General features: G+C 37.1%; 1 protein-coding gene across 1 annotated transcript in view; it reads right to left on the bottom strand.

Moving 5' to 3' along the window:
* Nucleotides 1–21007, bottom strand: part of LOC150084650 (papilin-like) — a 967274-nt gene that overhangs the window by 269699 nt on the left and 676568 nt on the right. Inside the window, exon 26 of the mRNA XM_090376529.1 lies at nucleotides 15958–16167. Within this exon, the coding sequence (XP_090232655.1) occupies nucleotides 15958–16167 (210 nt within the window). The remainder of the gene's footprint in view (nucleotides 1–15957; nucleotides 16168–21007) is intronic.

The following is a 21007-nucleotide window of genomic DNA, read 5'->3' as shown; positions in this document are numbered from 1 at the left end:
GTGCTGAAGCTGAGTGAGCTTTCAGTGTAATGAATAATATTGTGACAATTAAACACATTGCAGATTATGATGACCACATCTAAATGGAAAACCATTGCTTCAATTTGATCTGAATCATTACGTCAATCATTCCTCCGTAATCATCGCTCAGCTATTGAGCAAAGCAGAAGATCGACAGCAAATATTAATAAAGAAGTAAATTCTATATGGCAATTTTTAGAATAAATTTTTCTTGAATATTTGTGAAGTAATTTTTTTCATGTAATCTGTGATTTTTTGTGTACTTTTTCTAGAAAGTTTGTTTTTTATGTAATATTTGTTTTTATATTGTGGAATGCTTTGTGATAGTTTTTATGTTATTTGTGATACAGGAAATATTTATGTTATTTTTTATTCGCAATATTAAAATTTTATCATGAAAAAAAGTATCCATTATATTTCCCTAGTTGTTAAAAAAAATTACAAATAAAAAAGTTGCGCATGTGCCGAGCAAGCACGGAAGATGGTATATGCAAAACGAAACATAAACATTTCACATAAATGTTTCTTTTAGGTATTTTGATTTGTATATATTGATTATGAAATAAATAAGCCTTTTTATTGTAAATATTTTATTGATCATTCACAGATTTTCATAATTTCTGGAATACAAGATACAATGGATTTATGATAACTAAAGTAAGAGATGTATACTTACGAGTGCAACATATCTAAATATCTCTGTAAAATAGCACCGACTGATGTACCATTCTTGTAGTTGAAGCTGTTAGGGGCATCTAATAATGGAATGCAACGAATATGTGAGACGAAAAAAATAAATTGGTGACAATTGTATTGCAATCATTCTTACTGTAGTAGTAACTTCAGGAAGCATGATTGTGACGTCATAACTGTTGTATCCAGTTATCATCGTAAGGCGAGGCATGACGACCAGGTTTTTTTTTTTTTTTTTTTAGATAAACCTAGGAACGTTTTACACATTCACATATATGCATGGTTAAGGGAGTAATAAGCCGCATCTGACCATCCTCTAAATCCGCTCCTGACTGGTGATATACCAGTCACGAAAAATGTGTCACGCGCTCTAATCACACTACTAGTAGTGCGAGCATGGGAAGCGCCTCTAGTGGAAGCCGCATATGACGTCACTTCCGTGACCGATCAAATTTACTCGGTAGAAAGTCAAAAAAACTGTGAGCCCATTGTTAAAATATTCACAGCTCACCACTGCTTGTAATGATCATATTCTCGTTGGCACTTTAGTCTTTCACTCATTCATCAAATTTAAAAAAATCTGTCCAGAAATAGTAATTTGAAAACAGACAGCTATACTTCTTTTATGCCATATTAGTTAGTCAGTTGAAGATATCAACAGAAACAGCTGTTCACAAGGAATTTTTCTCAATCACAATAGCATGAACTGATTCATTGTTGAATGTGTTAGGGGTATACATGCTGACTATTTTAGTCATGGTGCACCAAAATACTCAACTGAATGAGTATTTTGGATCTACATTCACACATGAAGAATTCTTTAGGGAAGTGGATGTCAGAAGTTTATCAAACTCTAACAGGGAGCTAAATGACTTTGTAATAAATGAGAGGAAAGTGAAAGAGAAACTGTTCAAGTTAAACATAAGAAAGGCACCTGGGGTTGATGGGATCTATCAAATATTAAAGGAGGCAGTGAAGGAAGTAAGCAAACCCTTAGCCATAATTATGAAAGCATCCTTGGATTCAAGGGAGGGGCTCCCCCTGTGGACTCGAGATGCACAAATGTATTCTCAATTCACAAAGAGATATTAAAGGGTGACACGAGTAATTACTGACTTGTTATTTTAACTTCTGTTTCAGGGAAAACAATGGAGTCACTGGGGACTTCAGACATTGCATGAGGTTGTTAAGAAGAAATCTTGTCTCACCAATTTTGATATCATATACTTGGATTTCAGGAAAGCTTTTGATACTGTGGTACATAAACGACTGCTGTATAACTTGGAGCAGTGTGGCATTAAAGGAAAGTTGCTGCTATGGATAAAGGGATGGTTGACTGAGAGAGGACAGAGAGTGGTAATCAATGGACACTGCTCTTTGAGGACTAATGTTATTAGTGCATCCCCCCCAGGGTTCGGTGTTGGGCCCCATTATTGTTTTCTATATTTATCAATAACCTTGATGAAGGCATAACAGCCTCAATGTTCAGTTTTCAAATGATACAAAGTTTGGCAGGGTTGTTATTGATAGTAATGTTGGTATGCTACTGCAATAGGTTCTAGTAAAGTTAGGCTGATGGGCTGAGAAATGGCAATTGAAGTTTAACATTGACAAATGCAAATTATTGCATATGGGTAAAGTAACCCCAGAGCACTCAGAGGTAAAGTACACTCAGGGTAGTGGAAAATGAAAAAGACCTGGCGATAACTGTGCAGTCAGATACAGTCATACCCCGATTACGACACTTTTCAATTTCCACCACACTGAGACTTGAGACACTTGCTTTGCAGTTCCGATACCTTAGTGACATGACATTACCACTTGCATCGGCCTTCCACCTGGCATCACTGTCACCAGTTTGTTTACAAACACGTTTTTCTTTGCATCTTGCTCTGTATTTAAGTGAATATTAAGCTGTTTATAATTTCCATTGTTTTGGTGTGATTAAATTATAAAATAACTTAATATACAGTACAGTATAATGGCGGATAAAAGTGGTAAGAAAAGTTGTAAGGCTATTCGTTTAGATACAAAGATCAAAATTATTAAATTAGTGATGAAGGTGTATCAAACACTGAGATAGGCTGAAGGCTAGACTTGACTCCCACTACAATTATCACTGTGCTTAAAAAAAAAAAACATTTTTGATGAAGTGAAAACACTACACCAGTGCATACTACTCTAATTCGGAAGAGAGATAGCCTAATTGCAGACATGGGGGAGACTTTTAATGCTATCGATTGATGATCAGACTAGTCCCCATGTGCCTTTAAGCCAGGGTATCATTCCAAATAAGGCCCAAAGCTTCTTTGATGAAATGAAGGCTAAGAAAGGTGAGGCAGCTAAGGATGCTGAACTTGGAGCAAGAAGAGGACAGTCTAACCTATATAATATCAAAGTGCAAGGTGAGGCAGCAGCTGCTGATACTGTTGCTGCAGAAAGCTTTCCACGTGATCCTGCCAAAATTAAGGACAATGGTGGCTACTCAAAGGATCAGATTTTTAATGTGGATGAGACTGGGCTGTTTTAGAAAAAGATGCCATCTAAAACGTTTATTGCAAAGGAGGAGAAAACCATGCCAGGCTTCAAGCCAGCAAAAGATGGGCTTACCCTTTTGTTATGTGCAAATGCATCAGGTAGCCTTAAACTAAACCCTATGCTTGTTTACCACTCAGCCAACCTAGAGCTTTGAAGAACTATGCTAAGACTAGCCTTCCAGTTCTTTGGAAGTCTAACTCAAAAGCATGGGTTACTGCATCCCTTTTTGAAGAATGGTTTTTCACTTACTTCATACCAACAGTTAAATGGTACCGTAAAGACAATAACATCCCATTTAAAATTATTCTCCTTCTAGATAATGCACCTGGACACCCTCGAATGTTAGATGATTTGAACCCTAACATTCGAGTGATATTCTTACCACCAAATACGACCTCACTTCTCCAGCCCATGGATCATGTGGGTCATTGCTGCTTTCAAACTTTATTATTTAAGAAGAACCTTCACGAAGTGCATTTCAGCAATTGACACAGAAAAAGAAAATGAGCAAGAAGTCAAGAAATTTTGAAAAGGTTTCAACATCTTGGATGGAATAAAGACTATACAAGATACTTGGAATTATGTGAAGATAACAACACTGCAAGGGGGGCCCCTGGAAAAGGTTATGCCCACAGTTGCTTGATGTCATCGAAGGATTTAAAAATCCTGTTCTGGATGTAACTAATAACATTGTACAGATGGCAAGGCAATTAGAACTGGAATTTGAGCCAGAAGATGTAGCTGAACTTCTGGAGTCACATTATGAGTCTCTAAACAATGAATATCTCACACTTCATGAGAATAGGTAAGATGAAGAGATGTCTGAAGACATATCAAGCTCTAAGTCTGAAGGGCTAACTCCAAAAATTCTATCAGAAACTATCCAGCATTTTAAAATTGGCATGGCTCTTTTAGAGAAGCATGATAGGGACTTTGAAAGAAGTTCAAAAGTCAATGCTAACCTTGTAAGAGATTATGCCTGTAGATAACAACACTTTTAACTGTTTCTTTTCCCTGTAGATTTCAATTACATTGAAATCTACAGGGAAAAGAAAGTCTAGCATGCAAACCTCTTTAGACAGGTACCTCAAAGAAATACTAGAATCCACTGAAAGTCCTACTAGACCATCAGCATCCACTAAAAGTGTAGTCAGACCATCAACTCAAAGCCCTACTTCTTCTAGGCCTATTACTGCTTCAAGAAGTCCATCCAAATCTCCTGCAAGAAAGCATGTAGCCCTTGATGACTCTACTTATGAAGATATACTCTCCCCTTCAGACTTCCTCCAATAAATTTTTGTTTCTCTATTTTACATCTGCCAGCCCTAGTAAGAAAAAGAAGACTACATTAAAGGTAAATCAAGTGTACTGTACTGTACATAATTTACATTACTGTACTACTGTATTTAATTGTCTCTTCTGAGTACTCTACCAGGCCTACTATCCATTGATTAGTATGTTTACCCTATTTCTCAAAATAAGCCTACAGTGTTCATTTTAGTTTTAAATGTGTTATTTACATAAGTTATGCCCGTATATCATGATTGCAGTGCAGTAGATGCAAGATAAGGGGGCAAAAAAGCATTGTTTGAGTTACAATGATTTTCGAGTTACGACAGTGGTCTGGAACCTAACATGTTGTAAGTGCGGAGTATGCCAGTATAAGGTTCTCTGAGTAGTGCGGACAGGCTGCCAGGATATCTCATGCCGTTTTGTCAATGATATATACCTCGCTCGCTCTCTCTCTCTCTCTCTCTCTCTCTCTCTCTCTCTCTCGGGGTAACTCAGAAATTTTTTTTTTTTTAGCTGGTGCAGCATAAGCCTCATATGGCTAGTAATAATAGTAATAATAATAATAATACGTCACTGAATACTGCATACAGGTCTGGAGGACTCATTTTAGGAAGGATAGAGAGTTGCTGAAAAAAGTACAGAGAAGGGCAATGAGATTGGTGCTCTTATGAAGAAAGACTTCACTTCTGAAAACTGCAGTGTCTGGAGACTAGTCAAGTGCAAAGTGATCTGATTGAGGTGTTTAAGGCTTTGAATTGATTGAGCAAGCTCAATGCTGATGGGAATCTTACTCTTGATTAGATTATGCACATGAAGGAACACAAATTCAAACTGGGGAAGGACAGTTTCAGAACAGATGTACAGAAGTTTGACTTTAGCTAGTAAGTGGTTGATTGTTGGAACAAACTTTCATCTGTACTTGTGGAAGTTATAGCTTAAATAAATTCACAGAAGAAGTTGTTGTTGTTTTAGTTTTTAGCAGCATTAGCAACTAAGGCCATGTCGGTCCGGGAATATGTGGTGGTCGTTCCCTGACCTTTCCGCATCCTCCGTATTTGGTGGTCACGGGCTCGAACCCCGGTCTAATCAAGAAGCGTGTACTACCTTTCCGCATCCTCCGTATTTGGTGGTCACGGGCTCGAACCCCGGTCTAATCAAGAAGCGTGTACTATGCACTGCTGTTTCTGCCCACCTGGCTATGGAGGCGCCTTCACAGAAGAACTAGAGAAACTATTGGAGGGAACAGATGGGTGAAATTGGATTTTGATTTTTTTTTTTTTTTTTTTTTGCTAATGCTGTATAAGCTTGCTTTCTTGCATCATTTTCCACTACTAATGCTAATGCTACAGCATGTTGTTTTCTTCTCCAGAGAATCCAGTAAAAATAAATAAATAAAATATAGACAAAATTTTAAAGTCAAAATATTAAGCTGAAGTGTTCATTGTGAAAGATGCCAACCTATATAAGAACAATAGAAAGAAAAGTAGAAGTATAAGGAAAGAAGGTATGAAAGCTGAAAGAATATGAAAAATGCAAATGATTTGAACATACAGAGTGTTGTGAACTATACTGATTACCACACTGATATACAAAGGGTACTAGGAAAGTTTTGCAATATGACGCAACAATGAATCACAGGAAGCTGCTTGTTGCTGCATGTTGAGACATGTTCATACGTGCATAGTAGCCGCCGCGCCAAGTCGATGGGCTCAGTTATTCATTAGTAGTGAGAGTGTAAAGTGCTTGCGATGGCATCATGGTCACGAAATGAGATAAGGACAGTTTTGCGGTATAATTTCGTGCGTGGTTTAACCATAGACCAGTGCTTAGAAGAAATGACTCTTGCACTAGATGATGATTGTCCACATCGTACAACGATATTCAGGTGGTATAGAGAATTCCAAAGGGGAAATTTCACTCTGGAGGATTCTGAGAGGCCGGGAAGGCCACGAACGTCAGTTACGGAGGAAAACGTTACTGCTGTGAGGAAAATGCTTGACGAAAACAGGCGAGTGACCTACCAACATATAGAGGATACTTTGGGCCTAAATGCACCAGCAATTCGTTCGATTCTGCAAGATCATTTGCACGTGAAGAAACTTTGTTCTCTCTGGGTGCCGCATCAACTGACTGAAGAGCAGATGACATGACGTGTGACTTGGTGCCGGGAGATGTTAAAAAAGTTTGATAAGGGACAATCTCGGTATGTGAACAACATCGTGACAGGTGACAAGACTTGGCTGTACTATTGCGATCTGCCGACTAAGGCTCAAAACAAAGTTTGGGTCTTTGATGATGACGACACACCCGTAATTGTCAGAAAATCCTGATCTGTAAAGAAGAAAATGATAGCTGTATTTTTCAAATCGAGTGGAATTGTGGAACGTGTCGTTTTGGACACCCAGAAGACAGTCACAGCTAAGTGGTATACTGAACAATGCCTGCCTAAAGTCATTGGATCTATGAAGAACCTGCGGCCAAAGTCAAGAATGGACACCTGGTACCTCCATCACGATAATGCTGCAGCTCACCGCGCCAAAGCCTGCACCGAATATTTGACCACGACAGGACTGAAACTTCTCGAGCACCCTCCCTACAGTCCAGACCTTGCTCCCTGCGACTTTGCACTGTTCCCGCATGTGAAAATGAAGCTAAAAGGGAGGCGGTTTTCCAGTGATGAGGACCTTCTACTGGCTTGAGACAACGAGTGTGCTTTACTCCATAGTGAAACTTGGCAGAACTGGTTTAAAGATTGGTTTCGGAGGATGGAGAGGTGTATTGAATGTAGAGGAAATTACTTTGAAAAAATTAAATAAACAAAGCTGTATTGCAAAACTTTCCTAGTACCCTTTGTATATATACACACAGCTAAATTGTAAATTTTATGTAAGTTTTGTGATTGCTTATTATGTGGCAAATAATAAGCAATCATTTTTATGCAAGGCCCATGATGAACAAAAACAAAGTAAATACCAATGCTAGGAACAAAGTGAGGTCAAAGAGAACATCACAGCAAACTTCATCAGGGAACCACAACTACTTGTTTGGTGGTTACTCTGATTCCCCCTAAATGACTGGTGGTCACTTTTTGTGTCTCCTACATTATACATCTTTCACACTACTGCCTTCTTTGGCTGGATTTACACCTTGTAACTTTTTTTCCTAAAAATTCCAAAAATCTTCCAAAATAACTTCATCTAATTTTAAAATTTCGCTATAATAATATTTTGGGCATACATTTAAATACATAAAATATACTTCATAATTATTAATTTAGTTTGCAAAATACGTTTTAATATTTTATCTATTAATATACAGTAAGTCCTCAACTTACACGATTAATTTGTTCCAGTGATTTCCGTTCAAGTTGAAAAACCATGAAAGTCGAATAGTGCTTAAATATAATCTATTTTTAATTATATATTTGTTTGAAAGGAAAATTCAAGCAAATCAACTTGTATTTATGAAAACTTTGTGGAAATAAAACTTTATTCAATATTCTATCAAGTACATACTCGTATAGCAACCTCAGCAGTATTTCCACCAAAAAGAATGGTTAATCTGTCCTTTCATACCTTAAATCCTGGCATAATTTTTTCTTCTTGTGATATGTAAGAACAATCTGTCATTTTTTTTTTTCCAATATAAATCAGTCTCATCTACACTGAAAACCTGTTGTGGTAGGTAATCCGCATTTTTGATGATTTCTGCCAAAGCACCAAAAGTGATTGCACTGCTCCAATCGCTTTTTCAAACAGTTCGGTGTCTGTATCCTGAGCTTTTAAGCCAGCTAGTCCTTTGTTGATAATTTTAAAGCATTTTGCCATTTCCTTGGTAGCAAATCGTTTTGATGGTTCAACTTCTTGTACATTCTCCAAAACCTCATCTTCATTTTTATGGTCATCAAGCTCCATTAAATCTTCATTGCTTAATTCCTTTCTATGACTTTGCAAAAATTCAATAAAGTCATAGAAAGGAATTCAATTCAATAATGAAGCACTGCAGGATCATTTAGACAAGACTTCAGTTATAGCTTGGACACAGCATGGTTTTGTTAAGGGGAAGTCTTGCCTGACCAATTTGATTGGATACTATGATGCAGTCACAAAAGAACTGGATGCAGGGAATAACTCTGATATTATATACTTGGATCTTAGAAAGGCTTTTGATACTGTTGCACATGGAAGACTGCTACACAAATTGGAGCAGTGTGACATTGGAGGGAAATTGCTGCTATGGATAAAGGGGTGGTTGAGGGGGAGAAGACAGAGAGTGGTAATCAATGGACACTGCTCATCGTGGACTATTGTTATTAGTGGAGTCCCTCAGGGCTCAGTGTTGGGTCCATTATTGTTTTCTGTATTTATAAATGATATTGATGATGGTATATCAAGCTTAATGTCCAAGTTTGCAGACGATACAAAGGATGGCAGGGTTGTCAAGGACACTACTGACACTATGCTACTGCAACAGGATCTGGAAAGGTTGAGCAGATGGGCTGAGAGGTGGCAAATGAAGTTTAACATTGACAAATGTAAAGTGCTACACATGGGAAACAGCAACCCCAGAGCAACTTATCAACTCTATGGTACTACACTGACAGTGGTAGAGAATGAAAGGGACTTGGGGGTGGTTGTGCAGGCAGATATGAAGTTCTCTGAGCAGTGCAGATGGGCTGCAAGAGTAGCTCATGGAGTATTGTCAATGATATACAGGAATTTTTCCAGCAGGGATAAGGAAGTGATTATTCCCTTGTATAAGGCAATGGTCAGGCCACACCTAGAGTACTGTATACAGGTCTGGAGGCCTCATTTCAAGAAGGATGTAGAGCTGCTGGAACGAGTACAGAGAAGGGCAACAAGATTAGTGAATGGAACAAAGGGGTGCTCTTACGAAGAAAGGCTTAAGTTTTGCAAATTACAGTGTCTGGAGACTAGGCACCAGCGAGGTGATCTGATAGAGGTGTATAAAGCCTGGAATGGTTTGAGCATGCTCAATGCTGATGGGATTCTTCCTTTAGCTCAGAAGAATCACCTGAGAGGGCATAAATTCAAATTGAGGAAAGACAGATGTAGGATAGACGTGCGGAAATTTGCCTTTAGCCAGCGGGTGGTTGGTTGGTGGAACAGACTTCCATCCCTTGTAGTGGAGGTTGATAGCCTAAATAAGTTTAAGGCTCAGCTGGACAGGTATTTTGAACAAACAGAGGGGTGAAGTGGAAGTGGGTTTTTTTTTTTTTTTTTTTTTGGCTGATGCTGCATAAGCTTGCTTTCTTGCATCAAATGCCTCTACTAATGCTAATGCTAAGTCATTTTCCTCTAAATTTAATTCTAATGTTGTGATCATTTCCACAAGCTCTCTAATTACATTTTCATTTTCTTCACTTCCCGAAGCATCTTGAACAAACTGGGGAGATGAGTTTCTTCCAGACAGCATTCATAGCTGATACTGTAATTTCACTCCAGGCAGCATCAATGTTTTTAATAGCTTTGTAAATGTCAAATTCTTTCCAGAACTGCTTCCATGGTCTGGTATTCTGCCCTTCAGTGGCCCTTATTGGCTGTCTAAATGTTGTTCCTAGATAATACTTTTTGAATGTCTGTATTAGACCCTGATCAAGGGGTTGAATGAGGGAAATTGTACAGTATTTGCAGGCAAAAGTATAACTTTTATGTTTTCGTGATATGAGCATAATATATATCTGGCATGAGCAAAAGACACACATAGTTGTTGGGTGCATTATCAACCAGCATTATCAACCAGCAGTAATATCTTAAATGGTAGGATGGTTTTCTTAGCAATATTTTTTAACTTCTTGCACAAAATGATGGAGAAACCAGTCCCGAATAATTTCTTGTCATCTATGCTTTTCGATGGGACTTCCACACAAGAGGTAGTGATGCATTGAAATATTTTTGAAGGCCCTTGGATTTTCACTATGGTAAACTAACAATCGTTTTATTCTGCAACTTTCAGCAGCATTTTCACCAAAAAGAAGGGTTAATCTGTCCTTTGATACCTTAAATCCTGGAATAGTTTTTTCTTCTTGCGATATGTAAGAATGATCTGACATTTTTTTTCCAATATAAACTAGTCTCATCTACATTGAAGACCTGTTGTGGTAGGTAATCCTCATTTTTGATGATTTCTGCCAAAGTCTTGGGGAAATCTGAGCTGCTACTATGTCTGCACTAGCAACCTCACCTGTAACTTTGATAACTTTGGTGTTGTGTAGTTTAGCATGGTCCTTAAATCTTTGAAACCATACATGGCTTGCAATGAATGTTTCACTAGCAACATAGGATAGGTGGAATAGGACCAGGGTATGTCTGCCAGGGGCAAAAGTTGATGACGTTGTAGAGCGGATATCATCTTTTAAGGGCACAAAAGGTGATATAGTTGTACACGTTGGCACTAATGACATTAAGAGTAGGAGACCGGCGGAATTACTTGACAAGTACAGGTCACTGATGAAAAAAAGCCGTGAATTAGGGTTGAAATTGAAAGTGTCTGCAATTCTGCCCAGACACGATAGGAGGGAGTATATGATGAGAGCCCTGTCAATCAATTCGGCCCTGGAAAGATTGTGCAGGGCTCAAGGGGTAGAATTTTTTTCAGCCTGGTCTGTACTTGTTAACAGGAGAGACTGCTTCTACAGGGATGGGATACACTTAAATAGAAAGGGTGCAAGAATGTTTGCTGATGCTATCGAGGCAATGTTAGGTGGGTCGGAAAACTGCTAGATTGGGGGGATACAAGGACTAATAGATTAACAGTAGCCACTGGCAGAGGTGAAAGTGATTCTTGCACTGCTTCTATTGGAATGAGCCGCAGCCTGGAAAATAAGATGCAGGATATTTCAGAGACTGCTGGGAATCATTGGGGTACAAGTAAACACATGGGTTGTGTTAGGGTAGCTAAGAAAAAGAACAGGTGCATGTATACTTGTGTGTACACCAATGCTAGGAGTTTAGTAAATAAATTTGATGAATTTGAGGTATTGCTCAAAACATCAAAGGCAGATATTGTGGGGATTTCAGAGACGTGGTGTCACACAGATATAAGAAATGCAGAACTGGAATTTGGGGAGTACAATGTCTACAGAAAGGATAGACAAGGAAGGAAGGGAGGAGGGGTTATGCTATTAGTTAAAAAACACATAAAATCCAAGGAAGTGAAGCCAGTCGACATCGCTGGACAGTGCAGTGTCGAGTCAGTTTGGTGTGACATAAGCATTGGGAGATCAAAATTGAGAGTAGGAGTGTGCTATAGGCCTAATGACTCTGATGAGTATAATAAGAAACTGTTCGGAGAAATAGAGTGGGCCAGTAAATCAGAGAGTCTTATAATGGGGGATTTTAATTTCCCAGATATTGACTGGAATTTGGGGGCTGGTCACTCACACAGTAGCAAGGCTTTTGTGGATTTATTGGATGATTGTTTTCTACATCAGCATGTTCGGGAGGCAACTAGAGGGAGTAATACTCTTGATTTGATTATCAGTAGTGATTCTTCATGCATTAAGAATCTGCAGATAAATGAACCACTTGGTGGCAGTGATCACAGTGTGCTGAAGTGGGAGTTACTCAAAGAGGTAACTACCATTAGGGGTAAAGGGAAGGGGTATTGCTTTCGTAAAGGCGACTACAATGGACTGAGACAGTATTTAAATTCTATACAGTGGGATCAACTGATGATATTGCCAACAGCAAATTCAAAATGGGAAGCATTCAAAGAACTTATCGTGGAAGCTACTAGGCTTTACATACCAACTAAGAAATACTGTTCAAGGTTTAGGCCTAAATGGTTGTCAGATGAACTAATGAGGCATATGGCAGAGAAGAAAAATGCATGGGATACATACAAATTAACACGTGACACGGACGCCTATGATAGATACAAGTTGATCTGTAACCAAGTTACAAAGGAGGTTAGGCAGGCGAAGGCAGATTACGAGAGATCCTTGGCAAGGGATGCGAAGAAAAACAGCAAAGAGTTCTTTACTTATGTAAACTCTAGAAGGAAGGGGATGAATCAGATTGGTCCACTTGAGATCGATGGGTCAACTGTTGATGACCCTGCTCGGGTAGCTAAGAAACTAAATGAATATTTTGCATCGACATTCACACATGAGGAGTTATTCAGCGAGGGGAATGCCAGAGGTGTATTCAACTCTAGCAGTAAGCTAGAGAATCTTGTAATAACTGAGAGCAAAGTGGAGGAGAAATTGTTGAAGATAAACACAAGAAAGGCATCTGGGGTGGATGGGATCTATCCAGTTATATTAAAGGAGGCAGCAAAGGAGGTAAGCAAACCCTTAGTCATAATTATGAGAGCTTCCTTGGACTCAGGGGAGGTACCCATTGACTGGAGATGTGCAAATGTGACCCCAATTCACAAAGGGGGATCAAAGGCTGACACAAGTAATTATAGACCTGTGAGTTTAACTTCTGTTCCCGGAAAATTAATGGAGGCACTGGTGAAAGAAGCACTGCAGGATCATCTAGACAAGACTTCAGTTATAGCTAGGACACAGCATGGTTTTGTTAAGCGGAAGTCTTGCCTGACCAATTTGATTGGATACTATGATGCAGTCACAAAAGAACTGGATGCAGGGAATAACTTTGATAGTATATACTTGGATCTTAGAAAGGCTTTTGATACTGTTGCACATGGAAGACTGCTGCACAAATTGGAGCAGTGTGGCATTGGAGGCAAGTTGCTGCTATGGATAAAGGGGTGGTTGAGGGGGAGAAGACAGAGAGTGGTAATCAATGGACACTGCTCATCGTGGACTAATGTTATTAGTGGAGTCCCTCAGGGTTCAGTATTGGGGCCTTTATTGTTTTCTGTATTTATAAATGATATTGATGATGGTATATCAGGCTTAATGTCCAAGTTTGCAGACGATACGAAGGTTGGCAGGGTTGTCAAGGACACTACTGACACTATGCTGCTGCAACAGGATTTGGAAAGGTTGAGCAGATGGGCTTCGAGGTGGCAAATGAAGTTTAACATTGACAAATGTAAAGTACTACATATGGGAAACAGCAACCCCAGAGCAACATATCAACTCTGTGGTACTACACTGACAGTGGTAGAGAATGAAAGGGACCTGGGGGTGGTGGTGCAGGCAGATATGAAGTTCTCTGAGCAGTGCAGACGAGCTGCAAGAGTAGCTCATGGTGTATTGTCAATGATATATAGGAATTTTTCTAGCAGGGATAAGGAGGTGATTATTCCCTTGTATAAGGCAATGGTCAGGCCACACCTAGAGTACTGTATACAGGCCTGGAGGCCTCATTTCAGGAAGGATGTAGAGCTGCTGGAACGAGTACAGAGAAGGGCAACTAGATTGGTGAATGGGACAAAGGGGTTCTCTTACGAAGAAAGGCTTAAGTTTTGCAAATTACAGTGTCTGGAAACTAGGCACCAGCGGGGTGATCTGATAGAGGTGTACAAAGCCTTGAATGGTTTGAGCATGCTCAATGCTGATGGGATTCTTCCTCTAGCTCAGAAAAATCACCTGAGAGGGCATAAATTCAAATTGAGGAAAGACAGATGTAGGATAGATGTGCGGAAATTTGCCTTTAGCCAGCGGGTGGTTGGTGGGTGGAACAGACTTCCATCCCTTGTCGTGGAAGTTGATAGCCTAAATAAGTTTAAGGCTCAGCTGGACAGGTATTTCGAACGAACAGAGGGGTGAAGTGGAAGTGGTTATTTTTATTTATTTATGTTACTTTTTTTTTTTTTTTTTTTTTTTGGCTGATGCTGCATAAGCTTGCTTTCTTGCATCAAATGCCTCTACTAATGCTAATGCTAATGCTAACATTCTCACCACATTTACAATTTAGTTCTTCAAAAAGACTTGAGGCTTTTTCTTGTATTGGCACAGAATTGCATTGGCACAGAACTTTTTACATGCTGTATAATCCAAACTTTATCTTTTATAATGGTTCTAAGAATCGATTCATTCATTTCGTAACACATGCAATGTCCACAAATTTCTTCCCGCTTTCATGTTGTTCAATAATTTCGACTTTAGTCTCCATAGTTATAATGTGATATCACTATGATTACTATTCTCACCATTTTTTCTTTTCACAAACATATTTAGGGTTTATATTTATTCTGTTTACAACAAGCATAAGCTCACAAGATACAACTTACACTTAAGTGGTTAAGGTGAAAACAAAGCACTGCTGCCGCTATCAATTCATATTAGCAGACACTAACGCAATCTATTATATTTAAAGTGATGCTTAATGGATATCTTGGCTAGTCATAAGTAGAAGTAGTGCAACCGCAGATCTACGAATCAGCATAAGTTTAGGACTTACTGTATTAACATATGGTCCATAGCATCAAGACCATCATTTTGGTAATGCATACTCCAAATTCTTAAGAGTTTTGTTATTCTACTTTTCTATTTTGATCTGCTTACACCTTTCTTCCTATTAATATATTCCTGTACCAATGCCAAGCTTTCCCATTGGAGAATAGGTTTTACAACTCTAGCATGTTCAAGTATTGCAACTTTTCAGCAGTGTACTGATATCTCTCATACTTAGCATTACTGCTTCTACCCCATTCTTTGCTTTCTTTACCAATGACTGATAATCATTCTCTTCTTCTCCATACATTATACATGTATACTGGTCCTTCAGACTAGTGTCTTCTTTGGCTGGCTGTACATACAGTTAGTTATTTAGGTCCTAGTTATTAAGAACTACAGTAAAATTCTAAACTACAATGATTAAAACAGAGATTTTTATTTAAGTGCAGAAGTGGAAATATTTGTTAATTAATGACATTCTGCATTATATTTCTGCCTTGCTATTGGAGGATGCTGAGTTCCCTCTGAAGACAGCAAAGGAGCTTGGGATTGAATTCAGTTTAAAAATGACTCACTTTTTTTTTTTTTTTTTTTTTTTTTTTTACTTTTATGTGTAAAAACATTCACAAGGCCAATCTAAAATTTAAATTTCTTTTTAATCAAATAACATAACTAATAAGAGGCAAATCCATTATTCATTAAAAACTGTAAGGCATCACTATGACAGTTTCAATTCCTACTAAAATCCAAGCCTGCTGATGTCTTAAAAGGAAAAAACTCATTGCCCGTCCTGTCAGATTTGTTGAAATTTATAGGTTTCACAATTTATCAGGTAATATAATGATATTATGTTTGCCAGTTCCGTTAAATACAAATGTAAACAATGAATAAAAACTGCTAAACTGGAATAACAATGCCAATTCACAGTCACAATGTAACCTTTCACTTGCATTACTGTAATGTATTCTTAGCACAAAATTTTATATAGTTATAAGATAGACAGGAACATAGATTATATTACTTTATTATTTGTAATATCAAGTTTATAAGCAGTTATATTTGGCATAAAGTCATACCTATTTGGAATTCATCATCAGGCATATCTGTTTGCAGTAATATTCCACAATGTTTTTCACATTCTATGTATGTTGCAAAGTTATTTTCATTTCCTCCACAACCACTGTAGTAAAATCTGTGACACTTTGCTTCCTTTGTGTCATAATACCATCGTTCTCGAAATTCAAAACAGTTTCCAATTTCTTGTGGCAGACTACACATGTCTTTCTCTATAAAAATATTTTTATTATTTACTGATTATCCATTCTTTCAGTGCATAAAATTTTAATAAATAAATTAGTAACTCAATAAATTAATAATATATATATATATATAATAAATTAATAAATAATATAAAATATATATATATATATAATAAATTAATAAATAATAATAAATAACAATAATAAATTAGTAACTCAATCATTATTCTAAAAGTAATGCTGGGGAAGAGAGGGGGTAAGGAAAGGAACTACTCTAAATTTACTAAAGATCATCATCTATGGAACCCTTCTTCAGACCAAATGTGGGTCAAAAATTAAAAAAATATATATACTTTAATATACACTAGAAAATACAATTTGTTATGCAGGCAAACAAATCATGACCAGCTGTATGTATGCATGTTCCTGAACAGCCAAGGAAGGGATGGAAAAACTCACAACACAAAATTATAACTTCAGTGAATGAAATTATACATCAAAATGATTGATTGAACAAATTTCTGATATCTGCTTAGACCTAACCTGTCATACATGCACAAAAATGACCTGTAAATACAAAACTACCTATTTCACCAATGCATTACTTGTAAGATGAGAATAAATTCAGCAAATTTCCTTACCCTATGCTAAAATTGGCAAAACAGATATCTGGACAGATTCATAAGAAAAAAATCAAATATCAAAAATCAAATATAACCTGTTTAACCAATGAATAAAATATATTCAAACACTGCTCTGGTTTTTTTTTATCTCAGATTTCAAAATTAAATGACTTCATAAAAACAAAGATACGTGCTATTTAATTAAGATATTGGAGAGAATGGCAATGGATCATAATCCTATTAGAGTAGCATTTTAGAGAGAGAGAATGTCTTTTTGTAATATAATTTACATTTGTTGCAATACTGCCAACCTGACCTAACCGAACTGCCTCTCAGGGCAGTTAGGTTATGAAACCATAGTTTTATATGTATTTGAATGAAACTAGAATTATTTGAGATGTATAAAGATATGCTGGTGTCTGTGTTAGCAGTCATCCATTTGTGCTATAATTTTTTTTTACTTTTATGTGTAAATATTTTAATGTAATTATAGCCCCACAGTGTTACACTAGTTTGGTATGTTAAACTTGGGTGCTGTGGTTAATCATAACACTAGCGACTAGTAAATTTTCAATTTCCACATGGCTTCCTTGATCTACACTTCTTTTGTAAGAAGGCTGAAACATACATAGGCTGAAAAACAAACTGATGGATCATGAAACTCTTCTTCTTTCCTGTGATTTACATATCTATTGCTCAAACCTGGTTTAGTGAGGATACTTTGTATATTATTTTTCCGAATAATGTAGGGAAATGTAAATTCTATGTGAATAACAGAGCAGGTAAGGAAGATGGACAGAGTTAAATTTTAATAATGAGATTTTAATAAAGGAATGGTTTTCCAAAATTTGTATCCTTATAATTCCCACTTTTTGAAGCACCTCTCATAGAATGCTACCTTGGGCTATTTGGCCCAAATGGTGTGTTTATTTACATCCTCCCACTCCCAGGGTTAGAAGAACATGTCCTTACAGATTTCATTTCCTGACTGATTCAACAGATCAATTTGAAATTCAGCATTATTTTCGGAAACCTTACTCTGCCTTTGCTTTCCTATTATGAGTAAAATTCATACTTGCTTCAATATTTTAGTGCTCTTAATTTATTCCAAGTTAATAACTTTCCTACCAAGACAGAGAAGACTCTTTTCATCTGTTATTCCTGAATATTACTAATTTCTTCTTCTGTAGCTGGGAATCCTCTTTTGTCTTTGATAACCTTCATACCTCCCCCCCCCACCTAAATCAACCCAGCAGTAGCATACTGTCCACTGACAGGGCAAGCAGAAAAATATTTAATCCTGGTAACTTGCCGGCTGCCAATTAATAGTTGATTCTTTTTGTACCTTCCTAATTAGTTGTCTGTAATCTTGAATGTCCTGCTTTTTTTCATCTCTTCATATTGTATTTCACTTTGTGAAAGCTGAGTGGCCCTGAGAGGGTAGGCAATATTATGTTACTCCATTCCGTCTGACCAAGTATAGTGAAACACTGCTTTTGATAACAGTGGCATGTTTTGCATTATTCAAAATCTTCTAAAAGTTCACCACTCACCTATGTTAGAATTATCATGGAAAATAAGAGAAATTCCAGTAGAGTTTGTAGCCATGAACAGTAAATCAGCTAGCCCCAGTATTTTTGCATTCCAGAATGCAAATTCCGGAATCACAAAAGAATGTGTTTTCTCCAAAAAATTCCTGAAATTATTTACAAATGTGAAATTGGGAAAAATGTTTTTGACAAAATATCCAAAAAAATCGGAAAATTAAAAAAAAAAAATTATTCATAAATCAGTTCCGTTTTTAAGACTAGGCTTCTGAGGTAATTGTATAGTAGCCATCTAGGTCTGAGGTACAATCTTCTGAGTGGATGGCATTAGTTTTCTCTGTTAAGATCGTCTGGATTTTAAAGGCTTCCAGGCAGTCTGTTCCTCTGAGTGAGTAGCAGGATTACAGCTACAAGAGTTGTAATCACGTGTAATATTCTATCTTCTGATTTGGATAGGAATAGTTTTCTGTGTTGGAAAAGAATCTGCTCTTTGAATGGATTAAAATATTCTTTAAAGAAAACCTTTGTTTCTCATTAATGGCTTATGATCTTATGATCTACATTTAATGTAGAAGGCTGAAGGAGCTCTAACAATAGGAAGATTCTATAGATAAGAAAGCAAATAAGCTGAAATCCCATACCAGCCCACAAAGCAAGCATGCCTGGGTCTAAGCCACCCATAGGGAATATCTTTGAAGTCCTCATTTGTCCTTTTCAGAACATCCTGTAAGACTCCCCTACACAAATGTTTTTGCATCCACATTTTAGACAGATTGCCTGCTGTCTAAAATTATTTCTCAGTTCTTTGGGAGGGGAAAACATCTGCTTGAGAAACTTTCATCCTACACAGAATGTGGATGTATTAAAATATCTGGATACCCTGGCAATTCCTCCACCAATTATAGGTACATGTGGGGTCGTGATGCTTTTGATAATGAATTTTTTTGGTTGGTTATTTGATGTCTTTTAGGCGTTTGTTTCAGTAAGAATTCAGAGTAATATTCTATCTTTTGATTTGGATAGGGATAGTTTTTCAGAGTAGGTTGCTCGTGTGGTTTCCACAAGTAAATTTCCTGACTGTAATCTTTTAACTATTTTGGGAGATCCCACAGCAGTTTCCAAAAACTTTAGGATGAGGAATGGTAAAAGCTTCCTTACAGGTTGATTTGTTAAAGAACGAATTATGAGAAAGGAAAGTCTGGTCTAGACGAGGAATAGTATCCCAGTCCATGTTTGTTCCTTTCAGTCCAAGGAGAGTGGATTTCTTTTCCCAGGTAACCACCATGAGGAGGCAAGAGCACTTGGTGGCTAAGTGGAAATTAAGATTAGTGAGATTCATAGCAAAACATAAAAAAAAAAAAAAAGGGATAAACAGAAAGGTGTCTTTCTTTTCTGGGCAACTCTTCTTACAGCTCATAAGATGAAAGTCTACTTTAGTGAGAACTTAAGAAAATGGATATAAAACTATATGTAATGATTTAAGTTTACATGTTGACTTTGCAATTGCTATCAATAGCAGAGAGACAATCACTTGGTCATGTGAATGCTTGGAAACCAGGAGCACACACTGCTATGACAACTGTTTCGAAAACTACTGACTCCTCCTCAGTAGGTGGATGTCTCTATTAGTATGCATATACCAAACTGTGAATATCATATTTCGTTTAAGTTAACAGCCAAGCAGTGAACAGAAGTAAAACTTTCATTTTAAAACATAGCAACTATTATGTTTACCTAAATCTTAGAATCAGGCCACATCTGCCTTATGCAATACAATACTATAGGGTTGCAGCAGTATTTCAACATGGTAATTTCAATCAAACCAAAATTCATACACTTCACCTGCATTCAATTTCAATCATGGAGAGATTTTTAGAACGAAAGAACAAGATATGGCACTAAACTTGGACTTATCTTAAACTTAGATCCTTAACATAAGCTTGGGCCTATGTTAAACTTAGAGAAATAAAATACCATTATCCACAGTTCTGCCTAAATTATATAGCATCACAAGAATAGGTAAATCTTACACATTTAAAGATATAAGACACTGGAAAGACGGCACTATTTTCAAGATTGCTGGCTTTGCATCAACACTAGAAACCTCTCCAACTCACTTTTTTATGTTATGGAAATTTGTATGAGCTTTAATTTGCCTGAACTACTCATTGCTGAACTACAACTTCCCTCTGTTCCCCTCCCCTTTGCCTTTGAGTTGTAAGGACTTTAGCCTTTTCCATGATTGTCATAAGGTGGATAGTATGTTAATTTTCTTTTCTCTCTCTCTCTCTCTCTCTCTCTCTCTCTCTCAGCTAAATGCATAAAAAATGTTATTTAGTAATGAAAGTCATCATTATTAAGGAAGTTCATTATCATACGTACAGAGCTTTTCACTTGTTCTTTAATTCAGTTGTAATCATTCAGCAATTATGCAAAAAAATCCAGAGCACTCAAACTCAAATACCTCTATCATATTATATTTCTCTTAAAAACTAATTTTACATTGTTTTTTGTAGCATTAGCTGTTAAAATTGCTGCAATATTTCTCAGCCATGATTTATAAAGGAAAAATCTGCAAGAATAGTGTATACAATGCCCACAACAAATGCTGTGCATGTGAACAAAAAAAGAAACACCCATTCTCATGATAAAAAGAGTGATCAGCACAACCTTTCTAGGTGCTTATAGGAAGGTTTC

This window comes from Mastigoproctus giganteus, chromosome 6 (genome assembly GCF_048544385.1).
Source record: "Mastigoproctus giganteus isolate SK-2022 chromosome 6, ASM4854438v1, whole genome shotgun sequence".
Classification (NCBI taxonomy): Eukaryota; Metazoa; Arthropoda; class Arachnida; order Uropygi; family Thelyphonidae; genus Mastigoproctus; species Mastigoproctus giganteus.
The sequence above is the reverse complement of the archived record's forward strand: the minus strand, read 5'-3'. Positions and strand labels throughout refer to the sequence as shown.